Raw genomic sequence first — 24,359 nt, forward strand, 5'->3', positions numbered from 1 at the left:
CTTCCTCTCTCAAGATTGCCTGGTGACAAAATAAAACCTTGTACTTGCACAGGAGGAGCTAACGTTGAGCTGCTGGCCTCGTGAGCTCAGAGCAGAACACTCATGCGTCACCTGAGCAGGATGTAGGCAACCCAGAAAAGGTACAACAGGTAGCCTGTCACACTGACGGCTCAAAGAGAAAGACACCCTCCAACTGCGCACCTCCCTAACCTACAGCTCGGTCACGTGGCCCTGATCAGGGTGCCTGCAGACACAGAGCCCCGCTCAGAAGCCCGGTGACTTCCGGCACGCACGACCAAGTATTGCAAAAGCTGTCTTCCTCCTCCCGGGCTGCAGCTCGCAGTCAGTCTCCGGCGGCCCTGCTCTCCGCGGCAAGCATCTCATTAGACTAAAGCAGGCAGCGCGGGCAGCACACTTGATTTGCCGCAGCTACAGCACTGAGCTTCCATCACCATGACAGCGGCAACCACATCGTGTCCGGAAAGCCGGCCAACCGCTGGCTTTTAAAGAACACACACATTTTACATGCAGAGAACGAAGCCTCTGCGTGTGTGTGTGTGTGTGTGTGTGTGTGTGTGTGTGTGTGCATGCATGCGTGCACACGTGTGTGCATGTGTGTGTGCATGTGTGTGTGTGTGTTGGTGTTTCCTTTCTAGTAGCCCAACTAAGAAGAATGTGCAGAGCAGCTTTCTGTCGACATGAGCTGAAAGGTAACGACACTTGTGTTTCTTTGGTAATTACATCCTAGTAATAACCTGAATTATGTCGCAACTGTCAGAATGGGGGTTTCCAACATTGCAGTTTTCATTAACCCTCTTTTGTTGCCAAAGAAACCAGACTGTGACATCACCTTTTCGTCCCAGGCCTGCAGCAGTGAGGGCCAAACTGGGCTTCTAGGAGAGAGTGTTGGGCTTTGGACCAAAGAAGGAAGCAGGCAGGCAGGCAGGCAGGCAGGCAGGAGGAGGGAGACAGGGAGAAACCTCCCACAGACTGTTGTTCAGAGAGCGCGTACGCTCAGAGTATGGCTACAAGGGTGAATATACCCTGCTTGGATTTAGCAACTCTCGGCTGCCTACAGCACGTGTGTACAGGTCCCAAACCCTGTGTCTCGGCTCGGGTCTGCCCGTGGGAGGCCATAAGCGTGTCTACACTCCTGAAGCTGTTCGGGGAACGCCTGGGGTGCAACAGTCCTCATGCATGGGAAGAGCCCGAGGCGTCCTCCATGCCCCGTTAGCTTTGCGGAAGCAAGTCAGTTTGTCCTGTGAAGATATTTTTTCTTCCTCTTTCTTTGGTAAAGCAGAGCAGGGTTCCCCATGGCCCATTTCATTCATTCTGGGGTCTTGAGAGTATCCCCAAATATTTCTTCTAAGAGGCAATATCCCTACGGTTACACCCCACCACACACACAGTTAGCCAGGGCCAAGCTTCCACTAGGCTTAACTCGGCCACAACTTGATCAGTTATTGAGAAAGTAAAAAATCCAACTTTTTACAATGTGAAGTTTCCCTGAATAATGTGCAGTCATGTTAGAAAGAAATCAAAACTTTCTCTCTTCAAATTATGGTGCTATGAAGACAGTTTAAAACCAAAGCTTTGTGCTTACTGAGCAAGAAGGACTCTGCCCCTTAGTTCACTCAATTATTGAGTTTTGTTTTTGTTTTGTTTTGTTTGCTTTATGAGGGAAAAGGGAGGTTTAGTAGATTTTCATTTTGATCACTTTCATATAAGCTGATTTTATTAAAGGGGGAGAGAGAGAGAAGAAGAGGAAGAGGAAAACAGAAATTAAGTCTTGATGGATGATTTAATTTGGCCTGCATGTCTGTCCTAGCCAGAGCGGTTCCGAGTGCCGCCTCACAGTCAATCACATACCACATTCGGTTCCACAGAACCTCGAATGGACTCGGACACTGACTTCACTCCAAAATACTTACTTGGGTAAATAAAATAAATCTTCCTTAATATTCAAAAATATTCCCCAAGCCTTATGAAAAACAACAACAACAAAAAAAGCTTAGCACAATCTACATTTTAAAAAAATTAAGAGTGGAAATCGTGGTTTTCTGCTCAGTTCTGGTGGGGTTTCTGATTCTGACCGTTGAGGTCCATACTTCCCTGCCTCATCACAAATGTGCGATTGCTGTGGCTTGTGCTTGGGTCAGATGTGTCCAGGGGCTGGCACCCGACTGGTCAACTGGTCAACCTGGCAGTGATGCCTAAATCTGAAATTAACTAATGCTGGCATATACATCTATATATATTAGGTCTCAAGAAATTCAGCCAGCATTTTTAATGATCTCAAATATTTTTAATTTCAAGAAAATGTTAAGTTAAACAGACGAGAGAAAAGAAATTTGGTGGCATGACTTATATTAACTAAGAAGGAAGAAGACTTGCTCTGAGGGCACACTCTAAGCCTGACCCATTCCTGGGTGGCGCCATGTTCCTCCCTGTGCCTGGCACTGTGGTTACACTTCTTCAAACCCACCGGGAGCACGCGTCACTCTGTCCACACAAAGCTTACTTGGTTGGTATTTTGCAGTCAGAGCCAGCCCGAGGGGCAAGTGAACACTGTGGGTCTCACATGCAAATGTTAAGGGGAAACAGCTGACCTTTCCTGAGGGATCACTGTTCCGTACAGGGTCCCGTTTCCAACAGTTTGGTGAAGTATGTATCATTTCCACTCCACAGATGAGGAAGCCGAGACTTAGGGATCTTCAATAACTTCCAAAGTCACACAGCTCAGAAGTGGTGGATATAGGATTCACCCAGGCAGTGTGTCACCAAAGACTCTATAATTAATCACTCTGCCCGGTGTCCCAGCTTTGCTACGAATCCAGTGACAAGGGTCACATCATTGCCTTTCTTTAACATGGAGAATGGTAATCGGGACGAGATAGTTGTTTTGGGTTCTGACATTCTACAGTCCTGTGACTTGCTTTCTCTGGCAATGCTTTGGGTTGGGGGAGAGCTCACTGTGACTATAAGGCCATGGTTACTAAAGGGCAAAAGGCACATATAATGTGTCAGTAAGAGCTCTCTCAATAGTATCAATAAGACCAGCTAAACTAGCACTTTGGACTGTTGATTTGAGGCAGAATTACCAAGAAGAAGTATAGAGAAATAACAGGAAGAAAGGTCAAGCTCCCTTCCCTGAAGTGGGAAATGGAGACCCAGCCTCCGTACTCAAGTGGCTCAGGCTGTCTTCCACATCATTTGACAGGCTCTGATTTAAGTTTTCCTGAGGCAGAGAATCCTCAGGGTGATGGACAGATGAGGTGTAAGGGTGCTCTGATGGATCCAGTCTTGCTTTTGGTCCTAATCTTTTCTGTTCCCCTAATCCCCCCTTTTGGAAAGGGAGTGTTTACCAAGCAGTACCATTGTACACTGGGAACAGGCAGCTTGCTTTTTTGATTCCCAAGGGTTTACGCCTAAGAATTTGCTTGGAGTCTCAGAGGAGACTTTGCACTTGAACTTGGGTGGGGCTGGAACTGTGGAGGCTTTGAGCAGGGAATCAGAGCATTACCGGTGTACACAGGATGGTTGTGTCAGGTTAGGTGACTTAGGAAATTGTAGCTATCTTTATTTGGGACTAAATATGGTTTAAGGAGATGAGTTTGAGTGTCAGGTTGAGAAGAGGAGGGATGGCCAAACTGACTGGCCTGGACACACCTAGGGGATTAGTAGCCTGTACTTCTGGGTGGGTCATGGAGGCGTGACCCCGGGGACTCTATCTGGGCTCCTCTCTTCTCTCGGGCTCTGTCCCCCTGCTCACCATGCAGTGAGCAGCCACGCGTCACCATATCCTCCTGTTGGGATGTTCCTGTCACGGAGCAGCCAACCATGGTGGAAACCGTGAGCCAGATTAAATCCACCTTCCTTTAGGCTGAGGGGGCTGAGTAATCGGTCCCAGCAATGCACACACTGATGAGTCCAGATGTTACGGGAGAATATAAACATGGAGCTGGGCACCTTCGGGACAGGACACTGACACATGGATGAGACCCTGGGTTCATCCCACACACTGAAAAAAAAAAGGAACAAAAAGCAGGTTGCAAAACAATAGGCAGAATATAATTTTATTACGTTAAACATGTTGATTTGCAAAATATGGGCACTTGCAGACAGCAATGATTCGGTGAATGAGTTTTAATCCTCTACTCTTCCTTCTGCAGATTTTCTACAAAGGGACACCTACGTCTTTTAATTAAAAGGTGCATAAGTAGTAACAGAATTTTCTTTGTCATTTCGGCAAAGTTCATTATACTTCTCAGAAGTCTGAACCCTCAGGTTTTACCACTGAAAAGAATCAGAACCTTTGCGCGACGGTTGTGGGTCACGCTCAGCCTCCGACTTAGCTTGGGGTTTGAGGAGTGCCCCCTGCGGCCCCGGTCATCCGATTGCCCTGTACTCTGGGCTTCCTCCTGGTGAGTATTTCCAGAGTCCATGCAAGGACAGGTTTCCCACCCACCTCCGTGGGGTGCTCTCCGAGTGATAATTCCCGGCCTTAGCTTTAGTAAAGCTGTGTGATAGATACAGTAAGTTGGTGATCAAATCAAGTGAAAATCACTCCTACCTAATGAAACAATGACTCCCTCAGACTTTCCTGGACCAAAACATGTCCCACTTACAGGGCCTCCTCCCCTTGCTGGTCTGAGCCCACGACTGGGCTGTTTTTCAGGATTGTTCAGGTGGAAATGTTTCTCAAGGCTTGCGGCTTGGAAGGAGCACTCCGGAGGCCCTCACTGCAGGGCCAGGGCCTGACCTCAGGAGGGCACCCACGCAGGGACTTCCCATTGGCCTCAAAGCTCAAATTCCAGGATGGTGGGGAATGGAGGCGGCTCTCCACTACGTCCCCAGCACGCAGTGCAGCGCCGTCCTACGGTAGGAAACCAGAAATACGGATTCCTGAATGAATCAAGAAATCTGGTTAGAGTGACCTAACCTTGATCCGCGTTAGCACTGGCCTTCCCAGCTGTTCTCCCCACTCTGCAGGGCTGTGGTACAGCTTGTGAGGCCGTGAGTTCAATTCCTGATACCAAAAGAGGCAAACAAAAAAAAGAAAGAAAGTCATGGTCTCTCTACCCCCCAAGGTGATTAATTTTAGGTATCTGTCATTGCATTAATATATTTGCTAAAGTTAAAAGGAAAACATCTCCCTAGTATCTCTGGCTTCCTTTAGCTATTAAAATGTTATCCCTTGTTTTGAATCACGTATTTTTTTTTGTTTATCCGTACCGGGGATCGAACTCACGACAGCCTGCTTGCAAGGCAGGCACTTATGCCACTGAGCTAAATCCCCAGCCCCTTGAATCATGTTTCTTGTAAGCAAATGTGACTTTCAAGGTTTATGCAAATACTCTCTAAAGACTTTCTTTCTTTTCTTTCTTTCTCGTTTCATCCCTTATTTTAGCACTGCTGGAGATCAAACCTAAGACTCGAGACCACCAGGCCAGGGCTCTACCCGAGCAGCACCTTCTAAGCCCCCTCCCCACCCGTACACAGGTTCTTCTATTACCTAACTTTCCTCTTTTTCTTCTACAAACCTCATTCATGTGTGTGAAACAAACCCTTGAGTGACAAGAAACTTCTAGAATAGAAAACAGCAACCTTCGCCAAACCTCTACCTGTGCTCCAAATGGCCCCAGGAAAGACTTCAAATGAAGTACTGAGCACTGAAATTTCAACTGATTTTTAAAAGCTGCTTCTTGGTTCAATTTCTACAGCGACTCTGTCCGTGTGGGTGTGGAGGGGGTGGCCAGGGGCGGGAGATACAATAGGGCTCACCAAAGGGCTTACTTTGTTTGGTACCAGGGATCGAACTCATGACCTCATGCTTGCCAGGCAGGTGCTTGTGCTGCTGAGCTAAATCCCCAGCCCTGACCCTATGGTTTTAAAAACTGAAGTTAAAAAACAGACTTCGGGGATCTGACTGGAGGGTGAAGTCGCTGACCACCTGAGGCTCAGCCTCCCTTTCTCTGGGGGAGGGTTTCCAGGACGGAGCCCTTAGCTAGAAGCAAGCACAGCAAACTTGAATCACAATGCTGATGATGTACCCTGAAAGTTTTCATTTTTTAAAAGAAAAGGCAGCAGGTTTGTTGAGTAACAATCAACTGACTAATAAATTCCTCTAACACACAGCCTTCTTCAAATACAGATCACATCTGCAAGAGGCCTACACAAGCTGGACACTGAACTCAGGCACCTAGTGTGGAGAAGAAGAAGGCTGTGTATAACAGCTGTGTATAACAACAAATACAACTCAAACTGGCCTTCCAGAAATAAAGGGCACACGCTGGTAAGGAATCCAGAGACTTTTAGGTGAGGATGACTCAGCAGCTCAGCCGGACCTGGTCTGAATCATTCTAAGCCTGTTTTTCCTCATGGTCACAATGAGGCTGCCAGGTGCTGTCAGGCCCCATATCCTTGTTCCTGTTCCAGTGGAAACCTCTCTTGGTAGCTTCCAAAAAAGAGAAAGGATCATCTTTCCGAGAACCTCTTGTCCGCCACCCTCATGACGGACACCAGACGGACTAAGTGACTTCAACCACTCTGGTGCTGGCGCTGCACGGGGAGTCAGGCCACTTGAGAGAGCACTGTGGGCTCCCACTTAGCAAAAGGGGAGAAGTCCAGAAGGAGCCCCAGCAACAGGAGGTGATGGAGGAGACACCATGTCTGTGTCCCTGCCCTCAGGAGAGACCACAGAAAGTGCTAAAGGCTCCGTGTGACTGAGTCGCTCTGGCAACTGCAGAAGAGCCGGCTTTGCACCCTGGGGCGATGCAGGGGGCACCCAGAGAGCGACCACTCCTGGGTCGCCCTGCTGGCTGCCCCGAGGAGCTGGGGACCGCAATCCGGCCAGGCCTGGAGGCAGGGCAAGGCTTGAGGGATTGAGGGAGCCGGTGAGCAGGGGGCCCGGTGGAGGGCGGCTGGAGAGCCTGCCTTAGGCAGGGACAGGACCGGGCAGTGAGCAGATGGGGCTCACGTACTAGCTGGGAAAGATGGCACCCAGCAGGTCGTCCCCAAAGTGAAGCTCACTGGTGACAATTTGTAGAAAGCTTCCAATGAACAATTTAAAGGCCTTACTAAGTTTGAGCCTCTGGCGTGAGAGACCAAAACCAGCAACGAGATCAAAAAGGAATTTGGAGAAAGCAGACAAGATTCAGAGAGGGAAATACGTTTTTAAAAAGCATGACTAATATCCTGGAAGGCATACAATATTGCACTAACAGCACGAGCACGGCTATCTTTCAGAAGGATATAAACCAATAAAAGCAAACCCTTTGGATTAGAACTACGGGAAGCAGGGGGTGGTGGCACACGCCTGGCACTTGGAAGGCTGAGGCAGGAGGCTCAGCATGAGCATCACTGTGAGTCCAGGGCCAGCCTGCACCAACTAGTGAGACCCTGAAGCCACACTGACTTACGAACTGATACGACTCCACCCAACGCACCCCATCGTCCAGACCTGAAATCTGATTTCCAAATACCAGATCTCCGACCACATCAAAAGACCTCAGAACTTTTCACCCTAGTGTCACCAATGATATGAGCATCCTCCGGGCTCTGGACTTTGGAGGTCAGAAGCACTTGACAAACGTCTGTTGTTGCTGGTGTTGTCATTTTTGTTTTAAATGAGCATCTGTTTGAAAAATGATATGAATGGCATAGAACACTTTTCAAACATTTCTAACATCAAGAGGTCCTGAGCAGAGAGCTCACTCTGCGCTCACTGAGTCACACAGGACTGAAGGACTCTGCTGGGAATGTCCAAACTTACTCCAGGGCCTTTTAGAAGGTCATCGAGCCAAAGTTTAAAGACAAACCTAGGACTGGCTAACTTAGAGCAGACTATTCTGCAGCAAACCTACAATTTCAGCGCCATTTGACCCCCAGATATCCAAAAGTGCAGAGAAATGCAAGCGTGCACGTGCACACACACACACATGCACACACGTGTGCTTTTTTATCACTTTTGTCAAGCTGCCTGCCTCACCCCACTGGGGACCCGGGTGCTGTGCTCACCTGCAGGCCCTACTTGGGGGACTATCGAGGCACAGGCAGCGTGGGGGAGAAGGAGACTGAACACGTTCCAGACCCCGAGGTGCAGAACCCCGAAAAGGACTTGGGCACACTCCACTGTTCCCAGGAACCAGAAGGCGGGAGGCTCGGGCCTGGACTGCAGGAATGTCCCTGAGTGAGCCCAGGACGCACACCCTCCCGCTGCACCCGAGAGAGAAAGCCAGAAACTAAAACAAAACAATGGGAAAGCTTTTTTAATGAAGGAAAATGAAATGATGGCTCGGTGAACTCTGCATCGGAAAGCAGTGAATGTGTTTGTAAACCAAAGCAAGATGTTGAAACCGTAGAAAGAGGAGGATTTCAAAACAACACAGAAACCTTGACATAAGGGGGCCGGGGATTTAGCTCAGCGGCAGAAGCACCTGCCTTGCAAGCAGGCGGTCGTGAGTTCGATCCCCGGTACCGATAAAAAAGATTAAAAAAAAAAAAAAGAAACCTTGACATAAAGCGGTTCAGTGGTGGGAAACAGACGTGAATGTGTGTAAGCGGGGTGGAAAGAGGCCAAGAGCCAACACGGAGGACAGATGGGGGTCGCCGTGTTGCAGGGGACCCCAGGGAGGAAGGCAGAAGTGGTGCTAATGCCATGCACGGGGTGGTTCCATCAAACGACCCATTCAGACTCTTTTCACCTTAAACACGTTGGGGAAGGTTACTGATGTGCTCACAATGCGTCCAGAGACGCTGACCATGGAAGTGACTCTCAGGGATGACCTTGCGGCCCCGAGCCCTGGCAGCCTGAAAGGTGAGCGGGTAAGGCACCCAGCCCCGCTGCTCCTGCAGCTCCCCCGGGATCAAGGCCCCCTCACTTAGCAAATGACTTTCTTTTGAAAAAGAAGATCCAGTTCCCTTCCCAAACAGCTACCTCCAGAGCCACTAAGGGCACCCACAGGGGATCACACGCTGCTGTCCGTTCCCTACCTCCCTGGCCAAGGGCTGCAGTCTCATCCCCAACACTCACTGTGTATTTTAGGAAAACTAAAAAATAAACCATCACTCCCAACACAGCGACCCAGAAGTTCTCGCTTTGGCAAAACAGAAGCCTGAAATTAGACTTAAGGATCAAACACTGCGTTCCCACGGGAGGGGGATGGTGGCCCTGACTCCCAAGGGAGCACTGCGGCGTCCCGGAGGCCCCGGCGGGCGGCGGGGCAGGAGAAGCAGGTGGTGGAAGGGCCTGTCCTGCGGCTGGTGTGCGCCTGGCTTTGTGGCTCACAAAGGCAGTGGTTCTCTGGGAACTGCGAGGCACTGACCAGATCCCTTTGTCTCTGTGAACCAATGGGAAAGCTGGCATTTCCTCACCTGTTTTCAGGGTCCCTGTGGCTAATGAGAAGGGGGCAGATCAACCTGAAAGTCTTCAGTGACTACGCTCTGCAGAAAGCAACAAACAAGGGGGTTTTCAGCTTTTGAGCGTGTGTGAGTGCACACAGGGCTGCAAGTGAGCTTTCCTGTCTGAGTGAGGAGACACAGTGCCAGGTGGCCGGGTTCTACGAGACCGAAATCACCCTGAACATTTACTATACATCTTATTAAAGTTTTACCTCGGATCCTCCAAACGGCTGGCCCTTGGTTTTCTTTTCCGGACCAATGCCCAGCTCTCCACTGAACTCAAATGCCACATGTGTGTGCTGGAAAACCTGTGCAGTGTGCTGTGTAAGGTCCTGCAGATTCCAAGGGGGCTTTGCTCTGGGCAGAGAAGGAGCCCCAAGGAGAAGTCCTCACACCAGGCCCACAGTGGACAGGAAGGTCCCTCTCCTGCCAGGAGCTCACAGGCCTCCCCCAAGCTGAGGCTGGCTTTGGACCCAGTTCAGTGACCAACAGTGACACCAGCTCACCATGCAATCAGCGTGTTCAGGATGCTGGGAGCTTCTGAAGGCCCCGTCAGGTCACTGAGGCCTTGGGTACAGAGCTGCTTGCGGCCTTCCACAGCAGAGTCACCTCTCAGGCCCTGGTGAGCTGCTTCTCCATCCACCAGGGTTTCTGGGGCGTTATGAGTTTAGGTGTGTCCACCTCAAAAAAGGGCACCTAATCCCCAGTCCCTCAGAATATGACTTTATTTGAATGTAGGGCCTTCACAGTGCTAAAGTTAACGTGAAACCACTAGAGTGGACTGATAGTCTTATGAAGAATGAAATCTGGACACAGAGAGGCACACATAGAAGACAGTAGCTGTGGGAAGTCAACACTAAAGGCCTGAAACAGACTCTTCGTCACCATCTGCAGAAGAAACCAGCCTCAACAGCACGAGTTCAGGCTCAGCTTCCAGATCGTTAAACCTTGAGTTTTGGTACCTTGTATTTTGATTCAATTGGCTTCCTCTCCTGCAAGACCCAGGCAGGTCAGGACCCGGGAGGGTGAGTCTGCACCTTGTCCTCTCCAGCAGGAGGACAGAAATGAGCTTAACAAGGGCAAGCAGTGAACTTGGGGAAATTCAAAGGGATTTGTCCTCTATCAGGTTCAGTCTTTGGTCCAAACTCGAAATGCAATGGAAGCAGAGTCCACGTCTGGCTGCGGGTGCTTGTGGGCATAAGACGGCTGGGAGGAAACGTCACAAACAGGGCTGTATGTGACTTGACCTGAAACAAAATGGAGTGGATTCGTGAACAATACACAAACCCAAGCAGCCAAATTGATAAATTTGGGATTTAATTAGCTGAGCTCAGCGACCACTGGCGTAGAGACTCCTGTTTCAGAGTCTCACTGAGTGGCCCTGAACCGGAAAGTTACAAAGCTTTTAAAACAGAGAATCAGAAAAAGACATCCTGTTGGAAACAATTTAGCTAGAATCTTACATGAATTTTTGGTTGACACCTGTATTCTGCTTCTTTGTTGAGCGGGTTAATTTTTTTTTTTTTTTTTTTTATCAGTACCAGGGATCAAACTCATGACTGGCTGCTTGCAAGGCAGGCGCTTATGCCACTGAGCTAAATCCCCAGCCCCAAGCAGGTTAATTTGTTTCGTCTCATTCTGCTTTTCTCATGGAACTTGTACACTGGGTAATTTTCCATTTTCCTGAGTCAAACACAGGACACTAGTTACATGCAGGGCTCAAGATGGTGTCAGTTATGCCAAGCTGCAACACAAAATAGAGAGCATTGGTATTTTTAAGGACCTCCAGGAAAGCTTTACATGTTGTTTCCCCCACAACCTTCCCCTCTACCTAAACTTATTCTCAGCTAAGGTTTTAGCAATAAGAAAGGACTTCAGCTACAGGAGTTTTTTGTTTTGTTTTTGGTCGAAGTAAAAGATACAGTATATTTCATGGGATATACTTACAGAAATAATTATATCTTGTTCATCAGAGCTCAAACTTAACTGGACCTCCTTTCCTGTGTGGCTGTATGTAGCAACCCTACTCCGGCCCCGAAGCCAGCCGGGGAGCTCGGGTGGGTGGAGGAGAGCGCAGCCCAACAAGGATGCTGCTTCCCGGACAATGGGTGGCCTTTGCCTCCTGCACTGGTCAGAGGCCTGCAAAACGAACCTCTTCGAGGCAGCGCGCGAGGCTGCTGTCCTCCTCCGAGGCGCACCAGCCTCGTCCGTGCAAACAGCACGGGCCCCCTGCTGCACCCAGGGCTCCCCCAGAAGCAGCTGGGCTGGGACTGGCCGAAAGCCCCAGAATCCTGCAGCAGCGCTCCCGCTCCGCCGCGATGCTCCAGCGATGGCCGCCGCGCGCCCCCTGGTGGCCACATCGGGAGAAGCAGCTCACCCTGGTGGCCACCAGAATCCAGGCCGGAGGGGACTGAGCCCTGCGTTAGCTGCTGCCCAGCAGCAGTGGGCAATGTGGCCCACTGCACGGAACTACCTTGTCCGCGGTCACGCTTTTCCTGGGCAGCCCTAGCTTTGACTGAAAGGCAGGACAAAGGCACTGCCGTTTTAGCTTGACATAGAACAGAGAAATAGGCAACATCGCTGCCCGAGCACCTTGCCAGGTCCACCAGGTTTGGCTAGGCCCAGGTGGAGTCCAGCACCTGTCCTGCCCATGCTGCCTCCTCCCGTTTTTGTTCACAATAAGCACCTATTCTCATGTACCTCCCTCTCCAGGTCTGCTTCTGAGGGCCCAGCCCACAGCAGAAAGTGCTAAGCCTTTCAGAGTCTGTGGTCACTTTCTTGCTGTTTTCCATCTGTCTGTCTTACCAATTTGTAGTTTAGTGTGGAGACAAGCTCATCAGCTATGTGCATGGTACGTATTTTCTCCCACTCTGCGGCTTGCCTTTTGTGTTTCTTCATCGTGTCTTTGAAAAACAGAAAGTCAGGTCAAGGGTTTAGCTCAGCAGCTCAAGTGCTTGCCTGGTGTGAGGTTGTGAGTTCGATCCCCAGTACACTACCCCCCTCAAAAGAAAACCGGAAAGTCTTTATTGGAATATAATTTGATGTATCAAACATTTTCCATCTTGGAAATACTCTTTCTATCCCGTTTAAGACATCTTTTTCTACCCTGAGGTCGAGAATATATTCTCCTACAATAATATATCCTAAAAGTATGTTTTGCCTTTCAGATTTAGGTTTTGAGCCACCTGGGATTACTTGCTGTGTAAGGCAGCAGGAGACGGCAGTCCATCACCCTTTTGGCCAAATGCATATGCTGCTGTCCATCTCTGGAAATGTCCCCCCACCCCACCAGTGTGTTGATTCCATCACGGAGTTGACCTCAGCCAGGGCCCTGTCTCTGGGGTCCCCCGCTGTGTCATCCGCCTGCTTGTCAGCTCATCTCCCAAATCCAACCCAAATCCCAGATTCCTTTTCCTCCCTGATTTTCTTTTTTTTTCTTTTTTTTAAATCTTTTTATCAGTACCAGGGATCGAACTCACAACCGCCTGCTTGCAAGGCAGGTGCTTATGCTGCTGAGCTAAATCCCCAGCCCTTCCCTCCCTGATTTTCATTGAGGTAAAATACACACAACATAAAGCTTACCATCTTAATCATTTTACAGTATATGATACAAACCATCCTCGCCTTCTACTGCGTCTTGTGAAACTGAAACCCAGTACACAGGACTCTGCACTGTCCTCTCCTCCGAGCTTCAGAAAGCCAGAAAGCCACGCTGCTTGCTGTCTTTATTATGCAGAGTACTCTACTTCCCTCACAGAAGTGGAATCTGGTAGTGCGAATCCTTGTGACCAGCTACTATCACTTAACACGACATTTAGTGAGACGTCTGTTTTAGGGTACATCAATTTCTTTCCGTTTTGAGGCTGAATAATATTCCGTACAGCACCTTTTGCTTTGTCCATGCTTTCCGTCATTCATGGACACTTGGGTTGCTTCCACAGTTAACTATTGTAAGTGATACTGCTGTGTTACGTTATGATTTTTTAAAATTAATTAATTAATTTATTTATTTATTTATTTATTTGAGACAGGGTCTCGCTATGTAGCCCAGGCTGGCCTTGAACTGTGTACCTCAAGGTGGCCTTGAGCTTGTAGTGATTCTCCTGCCTCTGCGTCCAAAGTGCTGGGATTATAGACCTACACCACCAAGCGTGGCTGTAAATAATATTGTTCTGAATATGCATGTTTAGAGGCTGGGGACTTAGCTCAGTGGCATAAGCGCTGCTTTGCAAGTGCATGGTTGTGAGTTCGATCCCTGGTACCGATAAAAAAAAAAAAGAATATGCATGTCTAAATCTCTTTGAGATCCTGCTCCCAGTTCTGCTGGGTATATATATAGAAGTAAAAACCTGGGATTGCACGATAATTCTCTTTTTAATTTTCTCGAGCAATTGCCATACTGCTTTCCACAGTAGCTGTGCAGTTTTAACAAATCTACTGACAGTGCAGAGGCCCAGTTTCTCCCCACCAGTAAGTCCTGTTGTTTTTTGCAGTAGCCATTCTATTAGGTGTGACACGGCAGCTCACTGTGGCTGAACCTTCCATTCTCATGATTGTTAGTGATGCTGAGTATCTTTTAATCTGTCTATTGGCTATTTATATATGAATTTTGGAGAAATGTATCGTAAGTCTTTTGCCCATTTTTGAATCAGGTGTTTTGCCGTGGGTGAGTTTTAGGGGCTCTCTCTGTAATCTCACATCATGTCTGGGACTTGTAAATATTTTCTCCCATGCTGTGGGTTGGCTCGACACCTTTTGAGTCACAAAATGTTTTAATTTTTAGGAGATCCAAGTTGTCTATTTTTCATTTCAGTGCTTATTATTTCCCATATATGACTCCTGTGCCTTTGGGGTTATATTAAGAGAAAATCCTCAAATCAGATGTCATGAAAATTTTCTCTTATGTTTTTCTTTTAAGAATTTTTATGGGTCTTGCATGAAAGTCTTTGTTCATTTTTGAGCTAATATTTATGTATGTTGTTAAAGGTCCCGCTTCATTCTTTTTCTGTGAGAATAGTTTTTCCTAATACCGTTTGTTGGAGACACTGTCCTGTTGCTAATTAGATGGTTTTGACACCTTGGTCAATAATCACTTGGCTGTGTCTGCAAAGGTTTATTCCTGGGCTGTCTATTGTATACCACTGTTCCATATGTCTGTCCTTACGTCACTGCCTCTATATTGAGTCTTTGTAGTAAGTTTTGAGGTCAAGATATACGGGTTCTCATTTTATTTTTCTTTTTCAAGATCATTTTGGTTACTAGATGGTCCTTTAAGTTTCCAGAAATATGAATTTTAAGGTGGGTTTTTCTACTTACACAAAAAAATCTATGATTAAACAAATGGAGTACTATTTTGCCATAAAAAGATAAAAACTTGAGTCATTTGTAGAAAAGTGCATGCATGTCGGGTGCAGGCGCTCAACACACCCCGCCCGGGACGATAAGACCACTTCAGCTTCCGCAATGCGCTACGTCCCTCTCTAAACTAGCCACCCCGTGCGCACCTCGTGCTCACTCTGTATTCGCCCCTTGCCGACTCTGTGGCAACCCCTGATTGGCCACAGCTGGATATATTAGCCAGAGACTGCGTCCCATTCCCGCCCTGCTTCCTTGTGGCAGCCTGTGATTGGTCACGGCCGAATATATAAACCAGAGCCCGCGTAAATAAAGTGGCAGTTCCTGTTACCCACAAGAGCATCCTCTGTCTCATTGGGGGGCTGCACCGGTCACATGCACCTTGAGACACAATGCTAAGTGAGGTAAATCAGACACTCCGGGTGTGTTTGGGTGGATCCTAGGGGTGGTCATGGGTACCGTATGGCTCTTCCTCTCTGGCCCCATTGCTCTGCTCTGATTACTGGTTGCCATAAATATGGACTGTCTACTGAGGCAAGCTGCAGCAGCTGATGGAACTAGCCCAAAAGAGGTCAGATGGACGGCAGTCAAGGCCATAGGCACGGGGCCACCCAAGTCCTATGGACGCACATCTCATCCTCTGTACCCTGGATGCCAGGGATGAACCCCAGGGCTTCAGTCCTGCTTTGGTCTTATTATTTTCTATCCTTCATTCCTCCCTTTCAGAATGGGAAACACATTCTACCTTGGAATTATGTAATTTGATTTTTGTACAGGTTGATAGCTGAGAGTTTACCTTGAGTCTCAGAAGAGACTTAGACTTGGGTTTTTTAAAAATGCTGGAGCTATTCAGATGCAGAAAAATGAATTTTTGCATTTCCACTTGGATACGAGAGTTGTACCATGCTAGGTAGAATTATGACCTTGTGTTTATTTGGAAATCCAGGGTGGTTAAGGAGACGTGTTTGGGGATCAAGCTGGCAGTGGGTGTAATGGGGCAGGTAGGCTGGGGAGTCACCCAGGGGATTGACGGAACGGGCACTGGGTATGCCTGGTGGTCATGGATACGATGCACTGTCCCTGAATCCTTTTCTCTGACCCAGATCCCACATCCTTCTTCCCAGCCACGATGAACTAAAGCATCTTTGCTCCACTGTGGTCTTCCACCAGGATGTTTCTGCCTTGCGGCCAGCTGACCATGGACTGAATTCTCTGAAGCCATGAGCTAAATTAAACCTCTTCTCCTTCAAGTTCTGGGTGTAAGATGTTGTGTCCCACGACTAGAAATCTGACTAGCACAAAGAGCAAATAAGGAGGTCAAATTATTAACTGCAGGTGACTTTTCTATAAGTAGACATCCAAAGTCATACTAGAGTGGTACTGTACCTCCCAGCAAAAATCATACCATAAATGTTTCTCAAAGATTTGAGAGAAAAACAAAACAAAACAGGCCATGAGTTCTTTCCACAACAAATCTGCCACGCCACAGGCACTTGCATGGTTCACCTGAACCTCGGGCTTCCCCTGACTCCTTCCTGCCTGTAGATCCCCCTGCACTGCTCAGCAGCAGAGCCAAGCTGGATCCCTGCGACAGGAACCTCAGCTTCAGAAGTGTTAGGCAACTCGCATGAAGTGGGCTGGAAAGATTCCTATGAAGCCAGCTGGCTCTCTGGGCTTTGTTGCTTTGTCCATGCAGAAAGCAGCTGGTTACCCCCCCCCCCCAGGCCACTGGGCAAACATCCATCTTTGAAACAGAAAACCTCCCTTCTGCTAGGGCAGGAATGCTTCCCAGCAAGCTTCTCTCCCCAGAGGTGAAACCCAAAACATAGTTGTGACCGGAGTCTTGTCTACCAGCTCTTCCTCAGTGGAGGCACAAATTCATAAATACTAAAACAGTGTTGCTGAGGATGCTCAGGCTGAACGGGAAAGGCTTATGGGTATCACTGTGAGGAATCTAACCTCAAATATTTATTCTACTGGCTCAGAACACCTGCTCAAATTTCCATGCGGTAAAACATGTTCCACACACTGAATTAGACCTCAGCTACGTTCAGAAATCCCACACTGATGGGAAAAGAACTGTATGCAAGACAACTTGCACAGCTGGTAGCCATGCCCTGAAGAGATGCAAAGTGTTCTTATGTTATTTTATGTTGATACGCTGTCGGGTTACAGTTTAGCAACTGGATGGTGCACAAAAGGTTTTTAAGAAGAAATTTTGGTAGCTTGAATTTCAGCCTGACCATCACACAGCGGTTGCCATTTTTCTGTTTCGGTCCTCAGTCCTGTGGCAGAAAACACGAGCAAAGCAATGCTCCAAGAAACCACTGTGAGGGTTGGTAAGAAGTCTGCTGAGGTTGGCAGGCCCTTCAGAGTGCTCTAAGTTAAGAAAGTAAAGTGAAAGCTTGCAAGAAAAAGTGACTAGGAAGGAGGCGGCCAGCAGGGCTGTCTGCACCTCTGTGTTGAGCTCCTAAGGTCAAGGTACCCACGTTCAAGGCTGGGAGAGAACTTGTTTCTCTCAACGCATTACTATGACTGCAATACATGTGAATCTCTAAAATGAGAAGAATCTTTTGGATTCACCCAAACTAGAATCTTCCGGTCTGGGCACAGTAGGACCCCCATCCCACTGCCCCCAGCATGGGAGCTCTGGAATGCAGCGAGGTGAGACCCCAGCCACTGGCCGGGGCCTCCATGGCTGCTGGGCACAGTGGGCAGTCGTGCTAGCCCCATCCTACTGGCTTCCAATGGAGAAGATGGAGCGTCATGGGATGGGACCTGGTACCCTGCAGGGAGAGGTTTGAGACGGAGGTCCAGTTTGCCCGCGGTGACAAGTCTGTCTCTGGCTCCTCATATGCATGCCCCTCCTCCCCCATCACACAGTGAGGCAGAAGTGCAGCCGGCTCCACACCAGACTGCAAAAAAGCACCTCCCAAGTGCTTAGCACCAGGCATGGTCCCATTAACTGAACCGGAACTCCCAGGGGTGCTGCCCCACCCCTGCGTGCCAGCTCTGCTGAGACAGGGAGGGGCCTGGAGGAGGGATCGGTTCATCAGATCGCATGCACCCTCACACCAGCTGCAGACACTAGGAAGAATACTGAGTGAGGCAGGAGAAAGGCTTTTCTAAAACCATTTTTTTCTCACTGTAAAAACTATTCCCCGTAACGAACTGAAACATTTAAAACTCTACTCAAAATTCACGTATTGCTGAAATCCAACCCTGACTGACTGTGCTCTTCCCCATGTCACTCCTGACGTTTAGGGATATACCCTGCCATTAAGTCGGCAGACTTGAAGGATGTGGGGGTTTTCAGTGTATAAAGAAATAACGCTGCGGATCATAACACTACAGTTTCATCGCCCCGTCTCGAAAGCACTTTGCTGATAATCACATTCATCCTTATAATTTCCATGATAATAGGCCCCATCAGTGTTTTGCAGCAGGGGTGGGTAGGCGGAGAGCTCTCCTGGGCTCCTGGGAAAAGTGACTGCAGGTTGAGGCAGAAGCTGCTGGGGGAGCGGTGCTGAGTGACCTGGAAGGTGGGCCTTGTGTCCCTGCAGCCCAGGACCCCACCTCACATCTCTCCCTGTCGTGTTATTGCAGAGAACAGGCAGCTTCTGGAGGAACGGGGAAGGTGACACGCAGCACAGCCAGTGACTGAGCCTCAAGAAGTGGCAGAGACTCAAACTAAAACCTGGAGCAACTTTGGATCTGACTGCAGACTCATTTGACAGACAGGTGCAGACTGCCGCATACAAATGAGGGGGGCTGGGGCTACCCCAGGATCGCTACTGGATGTCTGCCTGGGAATCTTCTGAGCTGGTTCAACATCAGAATATCTAAGTTCTCTCACCGAGTTTTAGTTACAGGCCTTATTTTTGGTAAAAATGCCTATTGGCAACTTTAGCCACCCTCCCTGCTCACCTGCATCATCCCTAAGTAACTTTTCACAGTTAAAAATAAAAACAGGGCGGGGGGGGGGTGGTTAGCTCAGAGGCTGAAGCACTTGCCTGGTAAGTGCAGATCGTGAGTTTGATCCCCAGTACCAAAAAATAATCATCATCAAACCTTCCTTCTGAGCTAACTGGGGAAAACTGTTGAGAATAATGTCTGAGGTCCTGTAATTATTTCAACCACAGGAAGTCTAACGGCTCCCTGGGCTTGGGCAGCATATTTGGAAAAGGACAGCACCAGAAGAATGACAGCTACCAAGCACAAGGCCCCGGGTTTGATACCCGGCACACACACACACACACACACACACACACACACACACAGAGTGACAACTGTTTGTTCCTCAGTTTCCTCACGTGTCTGTACACTGCAGCGGAGGCACATACTGTCTGTCAGCAAACACATTTGTGTAGCTGAAGCCGCAGAAGGCAGGCTGCTCCCTCCCAGGAAGAGAGTTGAGTTCGAGCTCTCCGCTGCGAGGGTGAAGACTGAGCAGGTTATCGCAGCTTGTTTCCCAAGCTCAGTTTCTGAGCTGCAGTGAGTCCACTGTGTATGCAGCACCCACCAGCCAAGCCACACCACCTGCACTTAGGGCACTGGGGACGCGCAGCTCTCGGGCTGCTGGCCTCTAACCCCAGTCAGCATGGGCAAGTTAAGCCGTTAGTTTGCATGAAGAGTTCACTCTGACCATGGGACAAAAATTAAATACTGCCGAGAAATCTGTGTCCTTACAGCCCTATTCTCTCACTCTAATGCAGTTCTAGAACACTTATATGGATTATCTACTACATTTTGTTGCAAAGGGATTTAATGCTTCTAGAAATAAAACCTAGAAGTACACTGAATGTATTAAAGGACTCACGTAAAAAAGACAATTTTGGGAGAATTCTAGAAAGTGCAAATAGAACAGTCCCACAGATAAACCATTCTCCGTTTAAAAAAAAAAAAAAAAAAATTAACAAGTCCTAGCGCCCTCTACTGGAGCCAAGCTGGAAAACAGAAGGCAGAGCAGTTAGCCATTTGGCGTGGTTTGCTGCCCTTTACCCAGGTTTTAAAGCGGAGACGTCAGGTGTCCAGAAAGGCCCGGGCACACAGCTCCGTCCATGCACTAGGCTCACAGGTTAACGAGGAACTCACTAGCGGGTGCTGGTGAGCACAGTCCTCATACCTGAACTCGCGGCAGCTAGCCACTGCCGGCCCGGCCCAGAGTCCTGGCCTCTGTTCAGACCTGACAAGCAGCCCCTGCCCTTCCGTCCCTGTCAGTGGGGCGCCTGTTGCCCACCTAGCAAACCTGCTCAGCTTGGTCTGAGCAGCTGTTCCCACGGGCACCAGGCCCGCTAGGCACAATGAAAGTCAACTTTGCCTCCTGCAGAGCATACTTGTGTCCAAAAGTCTAGACCTTCGCTTTAGCTTGGTGTCCAAGTGTTTTGATCCACCCAAATCAGAAAAAAAATAATGCACCAATAAATGTATTTATTTATAAATTATAGAAGTGTACAATTGTAGAATATATTATGTACATTATAAAACACATAAAAATAGAAATTTAAAAGGATGAGATTAAATACAAATAATCATTTTAACATTTTCTCAATGGATTGATCATTGCATACTCCTGGGATGCACACCCCCACCTGAACCCACAGTCCTAAAACACGCCAGTGACTGCTGTCACTGTCAATTAGGATTCCGCTCAGAACCAGGAAAATGGACACGATCAAATCTTGAAGTCCTGCAACTTAAAAGTTTGGCATTAGATTTAAATGTCTAAGGGCGAGCGGTGCCAACTTCTTGAGACGCATCTGGACTGATCACTGCACAGCTGGTAAGTCACACTACGGGTCACCAGTGCTTGCCTCACTGGAAGGCAGACTCCACAGAGGACTTCATGAGCTGATTCAGAATACAAGGCAAAAAGGCTTTAAAGCAGCATAACTAAGAATAAAGTTTTTCCTGTCTCAAAGTGTGTCTGGGGGAGGGGGGGAATAAACTAACAGCACGTCCCTAAAAAAATTCTTCTGGCGATGGGGAGGGGTCGCCAGTCTAGGTAAATGGACAGAAACGGACGGCCAAATATCTGCTCAATTGAGGGTTTTTAACAAGGACTGTGTAGCCCTCCTAGTCTCAGAGTTGTGCACACAGAAACTTGGTCAATGTGATGGTAAACAAATGCTACCAAAAAAGTACCGAATTACATGTGAAATACCGATCGTTACTTAAAACTCCAGGATATGGGTTGGACTGGCTGAACCCAGAGGAAGAACAAAGGTGGTGGGAAGAGCAATGCCCTCTCCCCACGCCCACACCAGTGCTGGCACCCGCGCTGGGCCTCCTGCCTCCCAGCGGCCTGGTCCGGCTGCACAGCGCAAGGCGGGACAGAGAGAGAGAGAGCAGAGCACAAGTCCTGGTCCGCATCGGAAGACAGGAAGCCTCATCTGGTGCACTCAATTACCAAAACTTACAAATAAAAAAAGCTTCAAGAGACGTAACACCTGCCTGACTGCGAGACGGGGACTGCCGCGTGGAAAACACAACACAATACCTGTTATGCTTTCAACTGTGGCAGCGAGCAGTCTCCTGAAAGGCTGCAGTTTAACAGATAACCAATTTAAAGAGAGAAGCATTACACAATTGAAAAACTTCATAACCAATTTCACTGTCTGTATACATACACTATTTCATCTATATACGCATCTGTTCTATAGACAAAATGTCACTAATTTTTTGGATAGAACACTGAAACTTCACTGTTTCCATTAGATGACACGTAAACCAGGATGAATCGTTAACATCCTTCCAGGGAAAAGAAGGAGGGACGTGAAGCCTGGTGACCTGGTGGAGACATGAGAAGCGTGCCAGTTCTCCCACTCCTGTAACTCCCAAGGAGCCCGTCACTACAGGAACTCGCTTTTGGTTTTCTCGGCCAGGGGATGTTCACACACGGGTGAAGGGAAACAGAACAACTTTCTGTTGAGGTGACGCTGCTTATTAAGAACTGTGCTGAGTTATTAGGCTGTGAAATCTTCCCTTCTCTCATTTCCTAAAATGAGAAACTTCGACGAACCTTGTTTAAAGCACAACAGCCACTAGAAAAGAAGCTGTTCCAAGAGAACTAGAAAATGCAAATGCTGCCTGGCGCAGCCTCCTCACCACGCCGGGCGTCTTCTCTAACCTCCTCTCCTCCTCGTGGCCCCAGGCAGCCTGCACCTGCGGGCACACGGACAGGACCAGGATGCCACAACTGAGCCTGGTGGGGCTTCAGAGGACTGCAAACCACCCCGCTGCAAGATGAAACCAACCCTGCCGCACTGCCTCCCGCCTGCAAGTCATTCCTACAACTGGGGATCAAAGTTCCAAAGTAAAAACATGGCTGATTATTTGATGGGGAGTATTATACCCTGTTTAGAACCAAAAACAGGTCATAGTTTTGATAACTATCAAATTTTATTTCTAGTAACTATGATAACAAAATACCAATGGCAATCTTGCATGGAGAATAGCAACCTTTTAAATAAACAAGGTCACAAGTTGGTATTCCAGTAGGACTTTGGCCTGTGGAGACTTTTACACCATTATCACAAATCAGTCTTTTAACACGTTTCCTGCATATTTAACAGCAATCTCTCTCATGCCTCAGTGCTTGGTCAGGCACCCCGTTTCGCTCTGTGTGTTAAGCATTACCCCTTTGGCTGTTCTACGAGGAAAAGGCCCCTCACTCAGGAGTCTGCCTACTGCCGCACAGACAGCAGCCACTTCAGTGCAGATGTGCTGCATTACAGCGGGGCTTCAGGTCACGGCTTCACTTGTTCTATGATTTTGAAAACACGGTCACAGTCACGTTTGTCACCCGATGCAGAGTTTGCAAACAAAAACAAAATTTTGCCCAATGCTTCTGTTTGTGAACCAAGTTGTTTGCAAACAAAAGCACTTAGGAATCGAGGCACCACTACTTATTAGTTGAAAAGTAAAAAAATGGATGATCCTCTTTAGAGCCTTTCCCTGGGAGTAAAAACACACAATTACAAATGTAAAATGAGTCAAACTTCTATTTTATTTGACGGGAGTTCAAAATTAATACAAAAAAATGCCTCCTTTGCACGTTGTATTCTGTTCCTTGAAAGACTTCTGATAGGTAGATTAAAAGCTAAGTGTAGTTCAGCTTTTGTAGTGAACCTCGTAAAAAAAGTTTTAATAGCATAAACTATCAATATCAGAGTGTATGGTCCCACAATCATTTTAGACCTATAGCTTATCAAAAAAGTAAGATCCCACACTGATTGCTAAGCGAGAGGCTTAAAACTATCTTAAGCCATTAAAAAAAAAAAAAAAAAAAAAAAAACCCTTTTTAATAGTCCATCAACTGTGAAATAAGAAAGGAAAACCCCAAAGGCACCCTCTATATTATGTGGAATGTGAGAGAATGCCAATTTAATGACCAACACAAATGAAAATGAAAGACTTGAATTCACGTATGGAGCTGTTTCATCACCTGTAAAATATCAATAAATGAGTAACAGAGCTTACTGAGAGATTAAAACAAGCAGATGTTATTTAAAACACAACTGTGATTCTGCCATACTTCAGTGCTTACTAAACTAAAGCTGAACAGAGAAAAGCTGCACATTTATACAGGTTTTTGTGTACCTTCACTTTTACTGGGGCCATAAACTGATGGGATGATACACAGCCTGTCTTCTGGACAGTTACAACAACGAGGGATTCACCACTTGCAGATCAAATGACTGCACCGCCCCGCACGTGAAAGGCTGAGGCACTTTCCCACTGCTCCACAGCACCGCAGAGGCCTGTCTTATGCACCCATTTCTAGGAAAGAAACTAACACTTCCTTCAGCATCCGTTCCGCACTGGTCTGGTTTATTATATATTTCCAAAACAACAAAAAATCTGCAAATATGTGCAAACGCAGTGGTCCCTCACAGGACTGCTTAGTCATCCTCCTCCTCCTCCTCCTCTTCCTCCTCAAAGCTGTCTTCAAAGCCGTCGCTGTCCTCCTGGTCTTCATCCCCCTCCACGGCTGTGTCCCACTGCGGGTGATTTTCTGGCACAGGCTTGGCCTCATGAACCTCCAACTGCAAAGCAAAATTGAATACAGACATCAGGCACTTGGGGAGGAACAACGGAATAAACATCCAGCAAAGAAAAGGTTTTCTTTGACCACAGCAATTGTAAAGAAATGAATTTTTAACTCTAAATGCAACACATTCATTTAGAAGATACTTCATTTGAGTGAATCAACTGACATATAAATGCAGTTAAGTTTCTAATACAGTTTGGTACCTTAACTTCAAGAACTTACACCACCTGAGAATGTAATTCTGTGTAAGACTAATATGACTGTGATTGTGCAAGAACCTTAACAGAAGTCTCCTGAAGGAAGAAAAACTCAAGTATGACTTTCAAAGAGACGTTCTGCAATCTCTAGTCTGGTGAAGTAAAATTCTATAGCAAACAAAAGAAACATGGAGCTCTAACGGGAAAAAAGAGGCTTTCCCTGGCCCCCCTTGTTCTCTGCACTTTTTTTTTATGAAAAGCTCACGTGAATGGTAAACACTGATAGGAATGCGCTTCAAATGAAAATGGAAAATATATGTTCTATGATGACTAAAAATTTCACATACTAATAT

General features: G+C 47.6%; 1 protein-coding gene and 1 long non-coding RNA gene across 3 annotated transcripts in view; one reads left to right on the plus strand and one right to left on the minus strand.

Moving 5' to 3' along the window:
- Positions 1-168: 168 nt before the first annotated feature.
- On the plus strand, positions 169-8,538 carry LOC111755690 (uncharacterized). 2 transcript variants are annotated; one of them, XR_002790237.2, is made up of 4 exons: positions 169-710; positions 4,173-4,424; positions 4,679-4,881; positions 5,411-8,538. It is a non-coding gene; the product is annotated as an uncharacterized LOC111755690 (long non-coding RNA). The 2 variants fall into 2 exon arrangements; XR_010048985.1 differs by lacking the exon at positions 169-710 and adding an exon at positions 722-1,935.
- An 11,632-nt stretch (positions 8,539-20,170) lies between these two features.
- Sec63 (SEC63 homolog, protein translocation regulator) overlaps positions 20,171-24,359 on the minus strand; it is a 60,775-nt gene continuing 56,586 nt past the window's right edge. The window contains exon 21 of the mRNA XM_063253973.1: positions 20,171-23,804. Within this exon, the coding sequence (XP_063110043.1) occupies positions 23,661-23,804 (144 nt within the window). The 3' untranslated portion in view covers positions 20,171-23,660. The remainder of the gene's footprint in view (positions 23,805-24,359) is intronic.

This window comes from Cavia porcellus, unplaced genomic scaffold (genome assembly GCF_034190915.1).
Source record: "Cavia porcellus strain 051 isolate PalLab524CR breed Dunkin Hartley unplaced genomic scaffold, mCavPor4.1 scaffold_7, whole genome shotgun sequence".
In the NCBI taxonomy this organism is placed as follows: domain Eukaryota; kingdom Metazoa; phylum Chordata; class Mammalia; order Rodentia; family Caviidae; genus Cavia; species Cavia porcellus.